Genomic DNA, 19,700 nt, shown 5'->3' with positions numbered 1-19,700 from the left:
TGCGTAAGGGTGTGCTGATATTGAACTTCAGTTGTGTTTTGAAAAGTCTATGTATCAGTGTATTATGTCTTGCCACACACATGCCAAATTTCCTTGTATTGATGAGGACAATAAAACTTCTTGTATCTTGTATCTTGTATCAAAAGTATTTATCGAAAAAAAGAAAAAAACGTCCGGGGATATCATTCCCAGGAACTCTCATGTCAAATTTCATAAAGATCGGTCCAGTAGTTTGGTCTGAATCGCTCTACACACACACGTACACACGCACAGACAGACAGACAGACAGACAAACAGACACACACACATACACACACACACACACACACACACACACACACACGCACATACACACACACACACACACATTTACACCACGACCCTCGTCTCGATTCCCCCTCTATGTTAAAACATTTAGTCAAAGCTTGACTAAATGTAAAAAGCGTGCTGTGCAGCACAGCGCAAGCACTACCCGGCGCGCTAAACTGGCTCGTCAATTTCACTGCCTTTTGCACGAGCGGCGGACTACGGTCATTGTGAAAAAATGCAGTGCGTTCAGTTTCATTCTGTGAGTTCCACAGCTTGACTAAATGTAGTAATTTTGCCTTACGCGACTTGTTTTCATTTTTTTCTCCCCATTTTTTTCTTACTGTGTATTTTTTTTGGAGACAATTTGGTTTTCTGACACGTGGATAGACCCAAAAATTACCATTGAAACGTAAAATGTTCTCATCGTTTGGGGGGAATTTCCCCCTGATCCCCCTCCCCCCAACAGGGCGTCGCCGCCCGTGTACCCCACAAGGGGCCTGGGCGGCCCCTGGGGCCCTTGCCTCATTTTTGGATCCCCTCACCCTCCTCTCTTATACTTAATCCAGCCCTGATACCAAGACGCAACTGCGTGGCTGTATATTGTGCAGAGGGGAATATTTTATATCACATTGCATCATGAGTTCATTTTAGTTACACAATAATGGTTCATAATGGGGATTACACTCCAAAGGAAAGACATCTAAAAATAACCCAACTTGTCTGTGCGGATGGGCGGGGATGTAGCTCAGTCGGTAGCGCGCTGGATTTGTATCCAGTTGGCCGCTGTCAGCGTGAGTTCGTCCCCACGTTCGGCGAGAGATTTATTTCTCAGAGTCAACTTTGTGTGCAGACTCTCCTCGGTGTCCGAACACCCCCGTGTGTACACGCAAGCGCGGCACGAGACCAAGTGCGCACGAAAAAGATCCTGTAATCCATGTCAGAGTTCAGTGGGTTATAGAAACACGAAAATACCCAGCATGCTTCCTCCGAAAACGGCGTATGGCTGCCTAAATGGCGGGGTAAAAAACGGTCATACACGTAAAATTCCACTCGTGCAAAAAACACGAGTGTACGTGGGAGTTACAGCCCACGAACGCAGAAGAAGAAGAAGAAGTCTGTGCGGATATCGCAATGAAGATGCTGAACATTATTTATTATTTTGTAGTAAATACGATGATGTCCGAAGACTAACAATACACATTTTACCGGATGATTATCAAAATGTACAATGTTTATTGTTTGGCTTGCCAAACCTACGTTTTTCCGAAAACATCAAAATATTCGAAAAGGTACATAGTTACCCTGTGGTTACCGTGTTAATGATCTAGTACTTGATTATTGGCACGTCATGTTGTTGATGTTTTTATTGAAGGTTATGTTTGTGTGAATCTTAATCTTAAAGGTTTGTTTGTGTGTTCACATGACTTATCTCAGCTTGATACGATTGGACAACATTTTGGATGAAATCATTGCTGCTGCAGGAACATTGAATTGGCAAGTCTCTGATAGTCATCATCTCTCTAACCCCCAAATCTTAAACCAAATCTAAAAACAAAATCATAACCCACGTAAAACTGACAAATCCGTGTTGGGTCAAGGGAAGCTATTTCACGTTAATATTCATATATTAAAACATGAAAACGTCATTTGTGCGATTCAGCACTGTTTTTGTTTGTTACCTCTACACTTTACTTTAGGTTTGAAAATAATGTGAATCGTTACGACTCACAGGTCAGTGAAATGTCAGGTCTTCACCTCTCTTTTTACTGACTCCTGTTTTAAAGGGACTGATAATCATTTGACATTATGTGCGCATGTTCCTCTTAGCAATGCCAGGTCGAGACACGTAATTGTTCCAGCCAAACTGGTGTGGCGTGGTTTTAAACGGCCTAAAACCAAGGTTGCCATTCGCACGAGGCTGGTGTGTCTCTGCAGTCCCTTTTTTCACACTGAGCGTTACGAGGATGGCTGTGTGTGTTTAGCATGTTGGTCCCTGGGTCTGTGCTCTCCGCTCTGTTTGCTACTCGCCCTGTCGCGCACACAAACACACAGAGAAGTGCACACGTTCAAAAAAGCACCACTCACAAGGACAGAGAGAGAGAGAGAGAGAGAGAGAGAGAGAGAGAGAGAGAGAGAGAGAGAGAGACGAGAGAGAGAGAGAGAGACACACACACACACGAGCAAACTCGCACGCACGCACACACACGCACGCACTCACACACATACACACACACACACACACACACACACACTGGACTCAAGAGGTGGTTTTGCTGGATAGCAACAGGGCGTTCTGTTCATTGCACTGATTCGTGCTTGGGGGAGCATTAGTGGTGTGTTGTCTTATTATGAATTGCTTTGTCGGTGAGTTTGTCTAGTTGATCTGACCAAAAAGGAAAGGAGACGCGAAGAAAGGCCGAATTGATGGAGTAGTAGAGAGGAAACTAAGTTTGAGACCTAAGGAGAAAAAGACGAAGGAAAGAAAATCAAAAAGGATGAGAAGATAATTATAGAAGTAAAAGCTAGAGAAAGTAAGAAGTAAGAAAAAAAGGAGGAAGACCAATGAGAAGAAAAGAGAAGAAAAAAGAAAACATAAGAGAAAAGAGAAAAACATAAAATAAATAAAGAAAGATACAAGAAAAGAAGTTAAACATTGTTTTTAAATCACAACCACCGACACATCCAATAGAAGCTCTATCGCAACGACGACAATCTGGATAGACCTGTTAAAGTGTATACATTTTCAGTTTGCCTTGCGCTCAGTATTTCACACACGGCAGCAAGCGAGAAATGATTGGACACATCGAGGACAACCTATTCGCATGGTGGCATGCAAATTCAGTCAGCTGAACTCTGGGACATTTGTGACTGTTGCGTGTCTGGATGCGTGACGTTATATGATCGTTGGCTTATCATCTTCCATGACTGGTGAGTCTGAACGGAGTCATTATGTTGTTTTATTGCATTAGTCTGTTTTATCAATCGTCTCGGATTGCATTTTGTTTGGTGTACTTCTAGTTCTTGGGAACCTTCTAAATATTGTTTGTTGTTTTATATTTCTCTAAAGGAAATAGGGTTAGTGTTTGTTTGGTTGTGTTTCTCCAAAGGAAATTTGATCAATGTTTGTTTGATTATATTTCTCTGAAGGAAATGGGATTAGTGGTTTTTTCGGGAGTTATATTGCTCCAAAAGAAGTACGCTTAGCTTTTGTTGCGTTATATGTCTCCGAAGGAAACAGCATTAATGTTTGTTTTGCTAGGCTTCTCCAATAGAAATAGAGTTATTGTTTGTTCGCTTATGTTTTCCGGAAGGACAAAAAATAAATTAAAAAACAAAGACAAACTGATGGCTCAGATCGCACCAGATTGCTCCATTTTCCTTAATTTTTATCAATTTTTGTTCCCAGGGGGTATGCCCCCGGACCCCCCTAGGAGCCGGCCTTTGTCTTCTAACTAAGTGACGGTTTGGGAAAGTAGTTGGGTCATTTGCTGTCTCAGGTTGCACCAGATCGGGCAAATTTCCTTTTTTCGATCAAACATTTTCTTTTTAAAATTACTTTTTGGAATGTGTATTAGGGGAAGTTTTTTTGTGCTTAGATTGCACCCGATTGCTCCATTTTTCTTCTTTTTATCAACATTTTCCGGGGGGGGGGGGGGTGGAGCCCCCTGACCCTCCAAGGAGGTTCGAACGCTTCGCGCTCTCAACTAAACGCTTCGCGTCGTCGAATTGTCCCAACAAAATATTCGGAAACCCCCCCTTAAAAATGATGTGATCCGCCCCTGTAAGCGACTGACAAACATTGCTGATTGTAACTGCAAAGAAATTGTCTTTGAAATTCGATATGTTTTCTTTGTGTTACACTCACTCAAAATAGATACAGATTTGTTTATTTTCAAAGAACCGTATACACTCTCCTGGTCGTGGTTTATTCTTTGTACACTATGTAACTTTCAGTCCCAGCCTGTAGAAACTCTTTTGGTTTAAACATAAGTTTATTTTAACAAAGGTTACAATCATGACATGTATACAAAGTTCACAGAAACAGCAACAAGCTAAGCTTATAGTGGTGTACAACATATAAGGCGGTAACGGCTGAACAATTTGTCTCAATAAACCAAATCTATTAATAACGTAATAAACGTTGCGTAATGATTATAAAGAAAGACAGAAAAAGGAAGGAAGGAGGGAAAGAAGATGAATAAAAGAAGAGGGATGGGTAGGAGATGTGCAGAAGTTAAAGTTGTTGTCCGGCTTGTAGAGCATTTATTCTGGTTTGCCCAAAGCGGCCTGAACGTTCAATGAACGAGTGTACGGTGGAAAAAATGTTCCTGTTCAAATCTAAAGAATACTGTCTGTCTCTGTTTAAAAGGTGGGGGAGGTGATTTATGTGATTAGGGAGGGTATGTATAGTTTCTTGACGTGCTTCGCGATAATTTGGACAATCGAATATGAAGTGAGTTACGGATTCGGACGGGAATCCGCAGTCACAAGATGCATCTGTAGCAACGTGACGTCTCACTAGATCGGTATTAAGATCACTTATATAACCTGAGCTTTCAGTGAATTATTTGTGACATGCGATCTCCAGAATACAAATAACACGGCGGACTTAAATCGTTTTTTGACAAAAAGTGCTTACATTCACTTAGGGAGTCACTAAGTTTTATATAGTCTGGTAAAGAATTCCAGAGTTGTGTAGTAGATGGGAGAAATGAGTTTCTGTATAATTCAGTTTTAAACGATGGAACTTTCCTGTCTGGAGGTCTGCGCCGGTGATATGGGTTGTTAGTTGATATCAATGGTGGCAATATCGCAAATAAGTAGTTTGGCACCTTGCGGTGAACGATCTTGTGAAATAATATCAATTTATGACGTTTACGCCTCTCTAGTAATGAAATAAAGCCTGACTCATCGTACAATGTTTGATGGCTTGTGCCGCGGACTGCTCCAACAATGGTTCGAATTGCATCAAAGTGAATACTTTCGAGCTCGGTCGCTAACTCCTCAGGGCAGTTATCCCAGAGAACATCAGCATAATCAAAATGTGGCAATATGAAGGATTTGTACATTATTTCTAAAGCTTTTCTGCCCAGTCTATATTTATAAGATCGTAAGCAAGCTACTAGTGTACGGCATTTTGCTATAACAGATTTAATATTTAACTCCCACTTACCGTTATTCTGAATAATAATACCAAGATGTTTATGACTTTCAGTTTCTTGTAAAATTGTGCCACCGAAGTTTAAAGGGATGTAATCTGGATTTCTTTTCCTGCTTATATTCAGAAGTTTTGTTTTACTTTGATTAAATTTAACTTTCCACTGTCTAGCCCACTGGTCGATTTTATCAAGATCTGAGGTAAAAATGTCTGTTCGCATCTGAGAATTTTCCAGGCTTAAATACATACTTGTATCGTCGGCAAACAGTTTAATAATGGATTCAACGTTATCAACTATGTCGTTAATGTAAACAAGAACAAGTCGCGTAAGGCGAAATTACTACATTTAGTCAAGCTGTGGAACTCCCAGAATGAAACTGAACGCACTGCATTTTTTCACAATGACCGTAGTCCGCCGCTTGTGCAAAAGGCAGTGAAAGTGACGAGCCTGTTCAGCGCGGTAGCGGTTGCGCTGTGCTGCATAGCACGCTTTACTGTACCTCTCTTCGTTTTAACTTTCTGAGCGTGTTTTTAATCCAAACATATCATATCTATATGTTTTTGGAATCAGGAACCGACAAGGAATAAGATGAAATTGTTTTTAAAACGATTTCGGAAATTTAATTTTAATCATAATTTTTATATTTTTAATTTTCAGAGCTTGTTTTTCATCCGAATATAACATATTTATATGTTTTTGGAATCAGAACATGATGAAGAATAAAATAAAAGTAATTTTGGATCGTTTTATAAAAAAATAATTTTAATTACAATTTTCAGATTTTTAATGACCAAAGTCATAAATAAATTTTTCAGCCTCCATGCTGAAATGCAATACCGAAGTCCGGCCTTCGTCGAAGATTGCTTGGCCAAAATTTCAATCAATTTGATTGAAAAATGAAGGTGTGACAGTGCCGCCTCAACTTTTACAAAAAGCCGGATATGACGTCATAAAAGACATTTATCGAAAAAATGAAAAAATGTCTGGGGATTTCATACCCAGGAACTCTCATGTAAAATTTCATAAAGATCGGTCCAGTAGTTTAGTCTGAATCGCTCTACACACACACACGCACAGACACACACACACACACACACACACACATACACCACGACCCTCGTCTCGATTCCCCCTCTATGTTAAAAAATTTAGTCAAAACTCAAGGAGAGGTCCTAGAATAGAGCCTTGCACAGGTAAGTAGCTAGACATACTTCCTTTAAGCACCACTGCTAAGTGCTTGTGTTCGATCAGTTAAATAATTTTGCAACCAATTAAACATCTGACCTCGAATCCCTAGTGAGAATGGTCTATTCTTTTTGCAAAAGAATTGACATCGCGCAGAAAAACTCTTAAGTTCAAGATGTTTTACGATAAAGCACGATCTGTTGAATGGATAATCGTTTGAATTGCAAACTCGGCAAACTTAAACACAAGTGTTATGACAACAGTGAAATGCTTTTAGTATAATGATGGGGCGTTATTGATTTAGTTAATGAAGAAAAGGGCTAACAAAGCAGCACACAAATTGACAAAGACATTGTTCACACAAAGAAAACAGCACACACACACAGACACCCAGACATACACATACACACACGCATTTGGGTTCACTGTCATGTTGTGGACTGTTCCTCTGTCTGTCTGTAGTGTTCCTAGTACGTGTGTGTGTGGGTGTGTGTGTGTGTGTTTGTGTGTGTGTGTGTTTGTGTGTGTGTATGTGTGTGTGTATGTGTGTGTGTGTGTGTGTGTGTGTGTGTGTATGTGTGTGTGTGTGTGTGTGCACTGTGTGTGTGTGTATGTGTGTGTGTGTGTGTGTGTGTGTGTGCGTGTGTGTGTGTGTGTCTGTGTGTATGTGTGTGTGTGTGCACTGTGTGTGTGTGTCTGTGGGTGTGTGTGTCTGTGTCTCTCTTTCTCTATCTGGCTCTCTCTCTCTCTCTCTCTCTCTCTCTCTCTCTCTCTATCTCTCTCTTTCTCTCTTGCTTTACTTGATGGCGTTAGCCACACGAGTATGTGCTGGAAAAAATACAGTCCTTTGTGACAGTTTCATTAGCGTTTTTTTGGGGGGGACAAATACCAAAGAGCAATACTCGTACGAACTGCTTCTTATGTAGTCCACAATGCATGCACCGGAGAGCGACAAAACTGGTAAAGGCCTAGAAAAACAAGACATAGCCTATGTCGACAGACTGCGCGTGCACTCAATCTCCCGACCCTTAAATCGAGAAGGCTCGGAGGCGACTTGACACAAATTTATAAAAAAAAAAATCAGGGTATTGATAATGTCAAAGTCGAGTCTTTCGTCAAGAAGTCTACCACTGATGCAACTAGAAAAAATACGGACAGAATCTTAATTGAATTTTTTTTTTTCTCTTTTCCACAAATAGCATATTATTACACAAAGTACAGAAAAAGTGCTTGTTCTGCTAATTCAGAACAGTACAGACAAGCGTAAAGAGGTTAACCATAAGTTAAACAAAGTATGGTGAAAAGCAGTAACAAAAGCACCCGCAATATACATTTTAACAGAAAAGACAAACAAATAACCACAACAACAAAGAACAACAAGTCGCGTAAGGCGAAAATACAATATTTAGTCAAGTAGCTGTCGAACTCACAGAACACGTGGAATTGACAAGAAGAGCGGGGTATTCGTTGCGCTGAGAAGGATAGCACGCTTTTCTGTACCTCTCTTTGTTTTAACTTTCTGAGCGTGTTTTTAATCCAAACATATCATATCTAGATATGTTTGAAATCAGGAACCGACAAGGAATAAGATGAATGTGTTTTTAAATTGATTTCGAAAAAAAAATTTGATAATAATTTTTATATATTTAATTTTCAGAGCTTGTTTTTAATCCGAATATAACATATGTATATGTTTTTGGAATCAGCAAATGATGGAGAATAAGATAAACGTAAATTTGGATCGTTTTATAAATTTTTATTTTTTTTTACAATTTTCAGATTTTTAATGACCAAAGTCATTAATTAATTTTTAAGCCACCAAGCTGAAATGCAATACCGAACCCCGGGCTTCGTTGAAGAGTACTTGACCAAAATTTCAACCAATTTGGTTGAAAAATGAGGGCGTGACAGTGCCGCCTCAACTTTCACGAAAAGCCGGATATGACGTCATCAAAGACATTTATCAAAAAAATGAAAAAAACGTATGGGGATTTCATACCCAGGAACTCTCATGTCAAATTTCATAAAGATCGGTCCAGTAGTTTAGTCTGAATCGCTACACACACACACACACACACACACACACACACGCACAGACAGACACACATACACCACGACCCTCGTTTCGATTCCCCCTCGATGTTAAAATATTTAGTCAAAACTTGACTAAATATAAAAACAAAACAAGTCGCGTAAGGCGAAATTACTACATTTAGTCAAGCTGTCGAACTCACGTAATGAAACTGAACGTAGTCCGCCGCTAGTGCAAAAGGCAGTGAAAGTGACGAGCCTGTTTGGCGCGGTAGCGATTGCGCTGTGCTTTACTTAATTGAATTTAGTAAAACTAATATCCGGAAACATTCCTTTTCTAACAGGGTTGCACCATCATGGAACACACTGTCTGATGTTGTTAAAAGTGCACAAAACACTAACACCTTCAAGAATATGCTGGACAAAGAAAAACGTATGACTGAGTCGCTTTATTTGTATGATAATTGATATTGAGGAAACGATTTTGAGCATATTAAATATGACTGACCTACAACAATTTTGATAATGAGATGGGACGCTTAAAAGGCCGCGAGGCTTAGGCCAAACAAAAATATATGTTGGTTCAGGGTAACCCGACCGACCCTATTTTTTCCCGCCGACCCCCAAACTTTTTTTTTCATTTCTCAAAGAAAACAAAACCTGTTGGCACATTTTGCGAACCATACCGAGACTAAGAGAAGTAACCTCCTTTAAAATCGACTAAATATAAAAATTTTTTTTTTAAAAAATGAAATACAAAAATAAAAAGCCGACCTACCGACCACGTTACCCTAAACGAGCATTATATTTTTGTTTGGCCTTATGGAAACAACTTCCAGTCCCAACTACTACTACTACTTCTACTACTACTACTACTACTACTACTACTACTACTACTACTACTACTACTACTACTACTACTACTACTACTACTACTACTACTACTACTACTACTACTACTACTACTACTACTACTACTACTACTACTACTACTACTACTACTACTACTACTACTACTACTACTACTACTACTACTACTACATGTAAACCAGGAAAAGATTTTAATGTCAGTTTTTCATCACCAATTATCTGTTTCCTCATTTAAAACATCAATGACGAATTGTTTTTCGCCAATGTTTGGACAAATGCGTTTTTTGTATGATTTATTATCATTTTGTGTACGACGATTTCAGTTACCGTTTCCAGCATACCCAATCGAAGCCAGCATGCAGCCCATGCATGCACTTTTCGCCGGAATACACAGCTATAGGCCTTATAATGTATTTAATAGCCCGAAGCACCAGATTCAGTATAGGGGCCGCCATAATAGGGGCCACGGACATTTAAAGGGCAGTGTCTGTCAAAGGTTATATGCAACCTTCGCCTTGATCGTCCGATAAATGTCAGGTTGCTTGCCGCAACATTTATACACCGCAACCCCCCTCCCCTCCCCCCTCCCAGCACGCACACACATGGCCCCATTCCCAAAAACGTTCACTCACTAGTTACTCAAAATTGTGTCATTCTTTTGGCAGGGACAATGTTAGGGCAGCGGGACTTCAAACGGTATTTTCATCACCATCCGCACAATGGACAGAATAGTCAGACTACATTTTAAACCTCACAAACCAGCCCCGCTCCCTTCCACCACATCCAACCCCTTTTACCACCACTTTTGACCCACTAGACCACCGCGTTATCGTCACAGTGCAGCAGGAATTGTCATCAGTAATTTCACGATCAAAATTCGTTAAAATAGTCAGGCTAAAATGACACCGGTAGCGTTGACATCAATGTCAAGAATCGTTTAACAGTCTAATTGAAATGACAGACTGACAGAGGTGGACGGTAACGTGACTATTAATTTAGTAGTCAGACAAGAACGGCAGTGCGAGCACCTCATAGTGAATTTCTATTGCAGTGTCCAGTCAAATTCTATTTCTGCGTTCAAACTGCTGACTTTTTGTTGACGTTTAACGTGAACACCACTGACACAGTGGGTTCTGGTGGTAGCAAGCAATGGCATGGTAGTATAGTGAGAGTAAACCGCTTTGACGATCTATTATGAGGGCGGTGCTCATCTGCTGTCCCTGGCTACCTTCAACCCCCCCCCCCCCACCCCCTCCGCCCCCCCCCCCCCCCCCGACCGACCCCAACAGCATCCCGGCATGAATATATAATGATAATAATAATAATAAAGCGCCCGGCTCCGCGTGTGTATGTGACAGGAACGCTTCAGTCATATCACATGATGCATGTCCTGGACGATATAGCGACCGCCTGACACATCGACATGGCTTCATTTAAAAGTTTACATGCAAGGTTTTAGCAGGGAACATCAGTATTAATACTTGTTAGCATCCAGCTTGTGTATACACGTGTGTGTGTGTGTGTGTGTGTGTTTTTGTGTGTGTGTGTATTAGTGTTAGTGTGTATGTGTGTGTGTGTGTGTGTGTGTGTGTGTGTGTGTGTGTGTGTGTGTATTAGTGTAAGTGTGTGTGTGTGTGTGTATTAGTGTAAGTGTGTGTGTGTGTGTGGGTGTGTGTGTGTGTGTGTGTGTGTGTGTTCATGTTTGAGTGTGTATGTGTATGGACGCGCGTGTCTGCAATGAACAACGTCTGACCTGAAAAGAAAACCCAACAATTAAACTGAACAATTATTCATCACCTGACAGGTAGGAAACCACGTTACAGACAGAATCAAACGAACTGTGGATAAAACTCGGCTGTCAAAACACGCTGCCAACAGATTTATTCCACGTAGGGGTAAAGGGGGGGGGGGGGGGGGTTATTTGGACACCCTAAGAACTAGACGCTGTGGATGGCGCATAGAAGTCGGTAAGCAAAGACGTTGGGCCGGGTATATCTGAAGATTGGGATTAGACCTACACAAATATATGCAAGTGAAATAAAGGATCTTATGTGTTTTATCAACACACGGACTTGTTTCTTGATATGTTCCTACATTTCAAATTTGCCGACTAGTCGGGTAAATTGAACAGGGCAATGTTCAAATTAGCCGAACTCATTTGCACAGGTAATTAACCCAAGCCGACTATCTTTCCTTGCTGCCAGAGCTTTCTTAGTATCTTCCTCAGACCATTTTTCATGACTGAAAGATCAAAGAGTAGAGAGTGCAATTTTCTTACATGAAAGCTAAAAAAATGAGATACATGATAAGCTATTCAGCTAAAATATTCCAACAATTCTCACCTGCCACCCGTTGTCAGTCGTTGCGCCTATTTTTCGTATCCAATCACCAGTAACGTAAACATACAGTGACAGAAAAAAGTCTCGGAGTATGACAATAACGGAATCAAACTCGCAATCGTCCCCCCAAAATGCACACATGGCTTTCATTTCTCCCGCGGTTCAACACCGAGAAAACTGCGAACGGCATCCCAGACGATAGTACTGTTTGCATATATACGCGATTTTAGCTGCCCCTGGATAGTGGCTCGCTCACCTGTGAGTTTGAATTTAGAAGGACAGAGTTGTTTAACCCTTTCTACCCCATCTATGTTGACCAAGGTTGTTTTTTTTAGCCGAGACCAGCTGTGCTGCAGCAGGTCACTCAGAATTGTAATAACTGTGTAGTAACTGTGTATCAACACGCTGGAATGCAGGCGTTAGATGGACGTTACAGGAAGCGACTGAAGCTAACAGTCAGAGCGGATATTCGTACCTGGTCAGATACAGCCATATGAGTGGGTACGGATATATTCGTACCTGGGCGAAGTCGACTACGCGAAGTATTACTTGGCGAAGCTGGCCGCACGAAGCTTTAGCACTGAGTTTTCGGTAAAAAGACTTCCGGAAATCTTCGGGCTCGCCTTTTATTTACAGAGAAGACAAACATATCAAAAAGAACAAACATTTTGCGCATGCAGACACAGAAATACGTCATAAAGAATGCGATGCTTCAAAAGATACAGACTGTGACGGTAACACACATACCGAGACGTCATTCATAGCTGTTCGGTCATTTCCGTCAAATAAGTAGATCTCTTGAGAGCTTACAATCATGGCTGGCAAGGTTAGTCTGCCAAAGCGTGAGTACTCAAAACGTGTTTGTTCTCTCCTCTGTTGAAGCTGAAAGGCATAAATGCTATTCAGACTTGGTCGTGTGACAGAGTTTTCTTCCACACGAGATTACGTTGATTGTCTAACGAAGCCGTCAGGCTGAGTTAGACATCAACTAATCGAGTGTGGAAGAAAATTCTGTCACACGACCAAGTCTGAATAGCAGGTAATGTTACCCTCTATACCCGACTCGTAATCTTTAGTTGCATACATGTCTGTTTCAGAGATTTGCGAGCGTTACCATGACAATCGTTGCTCGCGTTCGACGTCTGAGAGTGTGGCTACTGGCTGTAGTGTTGGTGATTCTGCAGACATGTTTCATCCTGCAACAAGCTGTTAATATACACTCCATGGGTTAGTGACTGCCGGTCTGCCTGTCAGCGTGCGTGCGTGTGTGCGTGTGTGTGTGTGTGTTGCACCAACGCTCGCACTCTGGCCCACACTCTTATTCTGGCACTCATTCTTACACCACCATTCTCACTTTGCCAACACCGTTCTCATTCTAACATCACCATTCTCACTTTGCCAACACCGTTCTCACTCTAACATCACCATTCTCACTTTGCCAACACCTTCTCACTCTAACATCACCATTCTCACTTTGCCAACACCTTCTCACTCTAACACCACCATTCTCACTTTGCCAACACCGTTCTCACTCTAACACCACCATTCTCACTTTGCCAACACCTTCTCACTCTAACATCACCATTCTCACTTTGCCAACACCTTCTCACTCTAACACCACCATTCTCACTTTGCCAACACCGTTCTCACTCTAACACCACCATTCTCACTTTGCCAACACCGTTCTCACTCTAACATCACCATTCTCACTTTGCCAACACCGTTCTCACTCTAACACCACCATTCTCACTTTGCCAACACCGTTCTCACTCTAACATCACCATTCTCACTTTGCCAACACCGTTCTCATTCTAACACCACCATTCTCACTTTGCCAACACCGTTCTCACTCTAACATCACCATTCTCACTTTGCCAACACCTTCTCATTCTAACATCACCATTCTCACTTTGCCAACACCGTTCTCACTCTAACATCACCATTCTCACTTTGCCAACACCTTCTCACTCTAACATCACCATTCTCACTTTGCCAACGCCGTTCTCATTCTAACACCACCATTCTCACTTTGCCAACACCGTTCTCACTCTAACATCACCATTCTCACTTTGCCAACACTGTTCTCACTCTAACACCACCATTCTCACTTTGCCAACACCTTCTCACTCTAACATCACCATTCTCACTTTGCCAACACCGTTCTCATTCTAACACCACCATTCTCACTTTGCCAACACCGTTCTCACTCTAACATCACCATTCTCACTTTGCCAACACCGTTCTCACTCTAACACCACCATTCTCACTTTGCCAACACCGTTCTCACTCTAACACCACCATTCTCACTTTGCCAACACCGTTCTCACTCTAACATCACCATTCTCATTTTGCCAACACCTTCTCATTCTAACATCACCATTCTCACTTTGCCAACACCGTTCTCACTCTAACATCACCATTCTCACTTTGCCAACACCTTCTCATTCTAACATCACCATTCTCACTTTGCCAACACCGTTCTCACTCTAACATCACCATTCTCACTTTGCCAACACCGTTCTCACTCTAACATCACCATTCTCACTTTGCCAACACCTTCTCATTCTAACATCACCATTCTCACTTTGCCAACACCGTTCTCACTCTAACATCACCATTCTCACTTTGCCAACACCGTTCTCACTCTAACATCACCATTCTCACTTTGCCAACACCTTCTCATTCTAACATCACCATTCTCACTTTGCCAACACCGTTCTCACTCTAACATCACCATTCTCACTTTGCCAACACCGTTCTCACTCTAACATCACCATTCTCACTTTGCCAACACCGTTCTCACTCTAACATCACCATTCTCATTCTGTTTCACTATGTGCGTGCGTTCGTGCATGAGTGCCCGCGTGTATCTGTGTGTGTGTGTGTGTGTGTGTGTGTGTGTGTGTGTGTGTGTGTGTGTGTGTGTGTGTGTGTGTGTGTGTGTGTGTGTGTGTTTTACCTTAATTATTCATGGTTATATTAATGCTGTATTACATTTTGTTTCAGAAGCGGCATTGAAGAATAACAACACAGAAGTTAAAAAGGTCAGTTGATATTACATTTCACGTTAGAAATCAGCCCTTTCAAAATCTTCATTATTGTAACATAAATGGTATGATTTAAAAATAAAAATAAATGTTGACCATCAAGTGATTTGAAGTTTAACCCCCGATAAGTTAAGTCTCGTAATATCGTCATTATCGTCAGGTGTGTTTAGCGATTATGTACTGTCCGTCTGGCTCACAGTAAAAGACTTTTTGCAGGATTTGAACACAGTCGGCCGGATAGGCCTATACTCGTTGTCAGCTGGTCTCCCGACACGTCACTCTAACGGGCCAAAAGCTGAGCACAGCCGAGAAATTAAAGATGGCGGCACTTTGATTCAGCAGCGGAGAGACGAACGTTTGCAAGGCGGAGAGCCAGGCAACAGAGTGCAAACCCAAAGAAAAGACCCTGGCACTTTAGTTCAGCGAACAGAATTCGAACTTTCCAGAGTAAGAGGTACCAGCGTCAAAGTTCGAGCACAAACAAAGCACCATCCAAATAACCGTACTGTTTTCTTTCAGCAGAGTGCAGCACAGGTCGCCAGCCGTCATCAGCTTCCAGTCAGCGAGCCGCACGCTAACCTCAACGCCTCTCATTTCCAGATTGAACGACTAAAGCTGGTGTCAGACACGTGTCGCCTTCATAGTCGCGAAATCGCCGGCGCCGTGGAGCAAGTGTATGTCTACAAGGCCAAGCGAGTGGCGTACTGCTCTACGCACAAGATTGCATCCACTTTCTGGATCCGCGTGTACCGCTGGTTGTACAACGATACGCGGACAGGACATGTCCGGAGCCCGCTGGACATTTCAAAGCTGGACACTCACCTGCTGAAGTTGAAGAAGCTGAAGGTCCGCGACGTCACCAAGAACGCTTTGGACAGGGCCCTGGTGAAGAGGAGCTACAGGTTCCTCTTCACGCGGGAACCCTTCGCCAGGCTGTGGTCCGTCTTCATCGACAAGTTTCTCCTGCCTGACAACTACTTCTGGAGCGCGTACTCCCCCGCCATCAAGAAGTCGGTGTACGGACCCGAAAAGGTAAAGAATCCAGGCAGTAGGTCTAGACAGAAGGCTCCTGCGGGCATTATCGACATAAAGCGTCCTCTTGTTAAACCCCCAGCAGCGGCTGCGGTTTTCAGGGCAGCGGTACAGAACGTGAATAACCAGAACGTGGCAGCGCCACCCCCAGTATCTACCGCTAGACCAGCCGCGTTTACTTACGTGCGCGAGCAGAACTTACCTGCCCCAATCAGAAAACCTGTGCGGTGCTTCAACGTGACCTTCTCTGAGTTCCTCCAGTACATCGTCAACGTGGCCAACCAGAGGTCCGGCAAGGCGCTGGATGACCACTTCAGACCCGTCCACTACGGGTGCAACCCTTGCCTTTTCAACCCCGACTTCATCGGCAAAATCGAGTCCATGCGGACAGACAGCGAAGAGGTGCTGAGGCGGATGGGGCTGGAATTTCTCCTGCCCGAGCTCAGCAACTCCAGCCACGTGGAGCAGGAGATGAACATGCTGACAGATTTCAACTTTGAGATCGTCATCAAGAAGAAGCTTCAGAAATCGTGCGTCACCCATGCAGGCCTGGAGAGTCGCTTGATCAGGGCGTTCGTCTACAACGGGTACCTTACAGAGGAGGATGAACGCTTCCTTCAGAGTAGGATACCTTTAGGGCTAAAGCGATTCAAACAAGTCGTGCTGGATCTCTACAAAAAATCGGGGAGGACGTCTGCCGATGTTAAAAGACAAAGGACGAGATACAAACAAGAAGCATACAAAGGACTGCCGAAGCCTTTGTTGGATTCTCTGCAGAAAGTATTCCACTGGGACTTTGTATTGTTTGGATATGAACCATTTCCATCAGAGATCTTTGGAAGATAGGGAGTGATAAAGGGATCCTGTACTGCAATCATCACTCATCATCATCATCATCATCATCATCATCATCATCATCATCATCATCATCATCATCATCATCATCATCATTGTCGTCGTCGACGTATCTTTTCATCATCATCGTCGTAAATCATCATCTGAATCCTTATTATCGAAGCATCTTTAAATAGCTTTGTTCGGTTTTGCCTTTTACATTTTTTTTAACACTTAGTCAATGTTTGAAGACAGACGGGGAGTCGATCGAGGTGATGGTGTGTATGTGTGTGTGTGTGTGTGTGTGTGTGTGTGTGTGTGTGTGTGTGTGTGTGTGTGTGTGTGTGCGCGCGCGCGCGCGCGCGTGTGTGTGTGTGTGTGTGTGTGTCCATGCGTGTTTGCGTGTGTGTGTTTGCGTTCGTGTGTGTGTGTGTATGTTTGTGTGTGTGTGTGTGTCCATGCGTGTTTGCGTGTGTGTGTTTGCGTTCGTGTGTGTGTGTGTGTGTGTGTGTGTGTGTGTGTGTGTGTGTGTGTGTGTGTGTGTGTGTGTGTGTGTGTTTGTACAAATTCGCTGCATTTAACCTGTCTTGATAACGTGCACAAGTAAACACAGTTGCAAACACACAAACCACAACCCGTTAGGCTTTTTCTCTTTGTTACACATGAGACACTGCCAGTCTTTGAAAAAGCGTAAATGCGTTTCACTTTTTGCTGAATTACATTCTTGAATATAATGTGGTGAAAGCTGCTGTATTATTATTTATGAGGAAAAATGTTGTAAGAATGAATGGTGATGATTGTAATGCCTTACCACTGCTTAACAGCAAGTTATTTGTCAAGTGCAAGAGAATATAGGAAAGAGATTATTAATATGATAACGGATATACCATGGTCTGGAGGATATTGGAAGAGAAAGTTTAATGTAGAAATGGATGAACGGTTTTGGATAGTTGGCTATCAATCTACACAAGAAACGAGATTAAGTGGTTTACACTGGAAAATTATGCACAACATTTATATGACCAACATTCAATTGTGTAAAATGAAAGTAACAAAACCTAATAAATATATGTATAATTATTGTTTTGATTCAATAGATTGTATTGCACATGTCTATTTTGAATGCCCGGTTGTATACAAATTTTGGAAGTTTATTGAAGAATTTATTGTTTGTACTTTCGAAATTAAGGTTGTTTTGAAAGTTAGTCATGTTTTATTTGGTATGAATATTGTAATGGTGGAAAAGTCACATAATTATGTTTAAATTGAACCACATTATTTTAATTGGATAGATGTGCGTTAGTACATTATAAAAAACGTTGGAAAGTATTTTTAATAGGCAGTTACAAATTAGAACCATAATTGTGTGAGTGTTGGATAAATGTTTACATAACGCCAGTGTACATTTTTTGATCAAATATTATTTTGAAGAATGTATCTGGATTATTATTTAAAAATGTCAATGACATTTCGTAATGTGTATGTGTTTGCACATCGTTTTTTTCGTTTTTTTTCTTCCTCCAAGCGGAGAAGCGAAATATTTAGTGAAGACTATACAATGGACACATCAGAATTCTAATAAAATCTTGACAGAGATATACAGTTCTTTTATTTTGCACAAAAAAACAAATATTTACAAATCATTTAAAAAGTTGTCATGCGGGTAAAATGTGACTCACTGTACAAACTCCAAGCACAAAGTTGAACTTCTTCGCGAGAAAACAAGCTACTTATCAGCATGAAACAACAACTCGCACGAAGCGAAATGAATACGTTTATTCAATCTGTAAGCCCGATGCTGTATTTTTCATCGAGACTAGTACCCTTGCCTGTTCGAAACCCTTCGGCAAGGATAGCGTTTACTCTGTGGTCGTGGTGACAAAGGTCATGTCAACTGAAGCTACTTTGCATAAAACGGATTATCTCGATGTTTCAAGTTCATTTTAAATCCAAACAAAACATATGTATCTATTTTTGTGGAAATAACAAAAAAGTACCATGCAATCAATTATGAACATGTGATTGCTATTTCATTTCAAGCCAAAATTTAATTGACAAATTAGTTCATTCAGTCGTAATATTCCAAGCTGAAAAGTAATATAGTAATCCAGACAGAGTCAAAGAATGTTTGACCAAAATGTCAAAGATTTTGATTGAAAATTTTTGTCGCCACAGAGCCGCTTGAACTTAAACTGAAAAAATAAAAGAACACTTTATCAATATCTTTCTTCTTCTGCGTTCATGGGCTGAAACCCTCACGTTTTCACGTATATGACCGATTTTACCCCGCCATTTAGGCAGCCATACGTAGCTTTCGGGTGGAGCATGCTGGGTATTTCCGTGCTTTTATAACCCACCGAACTCTGGCATGGATGACAGGATCTTTCCCTGTACAATCTTGGCCTTGTGCTTGCGTGAACACACGAAGGGGGATAAGGTACAAATTTCCTCCCGGACAACTGCCCCTGGACAATTGCCCCCCCTAGGACAATTGCCCCCCATTCTTTTCTGTGTCTTTATTGATATTTTAAGTGTTGTATTGCTGTATCGAGGTATACATAGGTACTTAAAGTATATAACTGATTAACTCTATATCTATATTATGCTTCCTGGTTTCAACACACACACACACATATATACACTCACTCACACACATACGATCGCACGCAGACAGACACATAGACACATACACAGAAATACTGTAAACTAACAGACATAGACAAACTGACAGACATACACACAGACAAACCGACACAGACACACACATTTGCATGCACACACTTACGCAAACATACTCACACGTACACAAACACACACACGCACACACACAAACACACACACACACACACACACACACACACACATTCAATCAAACGCACACGTGTACATAGACA

General features: G+C 41.7%; 1 protein-coding gene across 2 annotated transcripts; it reads left to right on the top strand.

The window, feature by feature from the left end:
* Nucleotides 1-2,596: 2,596 nt before the first annotated feature.
* On the top strand, nucleotides 2,597-18,402 carry LOC138981650 (carbohydrate sulfotransferase 9-like). 2 transcript variants are annotated; one of them, XM_070354645.1, is made up of 4 exons: nucleotides 2,597-3,237; nucleotides 12,991-13,120; nucleotides 14,900-14,937; nucleotides 15,157-18,402. In XM_070354645.1, the coding sequence occupies exons 2-4, from the start codon at nucleotides 13,009-13,011 to the stop codon at nucleotides 16,816-16,818; spliced, it is 1,812 nt and encodes a 603-aa protein (XP_070210746.1). In that variant the 5' UTR covers nucleotides 2,597-3,237; nucleotides 12,991-13,008; the 3' UTR covers nucleotides 16,819-18,402. The 2 variants fall into 2 exon arrangements, with proteins under 2 accessions (XP_070210746.1, XP_070210747.1); XM_070354646.1 differs by having other exon boundaries at nucleotides 2,598-3,237; nucleotides 15,541-18,402.
* The last annotated feature ends 1,298 nt before the right edge of the window (nucleotides 18,403-19,700 follow it).

This window comes from Littorina saxatilis, linkage group LG12 (assembly GCF_037325665.1).
Source record: "Littorina saxatilis isolate snail1 linkage group LG12, US_GU_Lsax_2.0, whole genome shotgun sequence".
NCBI classification, from domain to species: domain Eukaryota; kingdom Metazoa; phylum Mollusca; class Gastropoda; order Littorinimorpha; family Littorinidae; genus Littorina; species Littorina saxatilis.
Note: the sequence above shows the minus strand (reverse complement) of the source record. Positions and strands in the feature narration are given on the sequence as shown.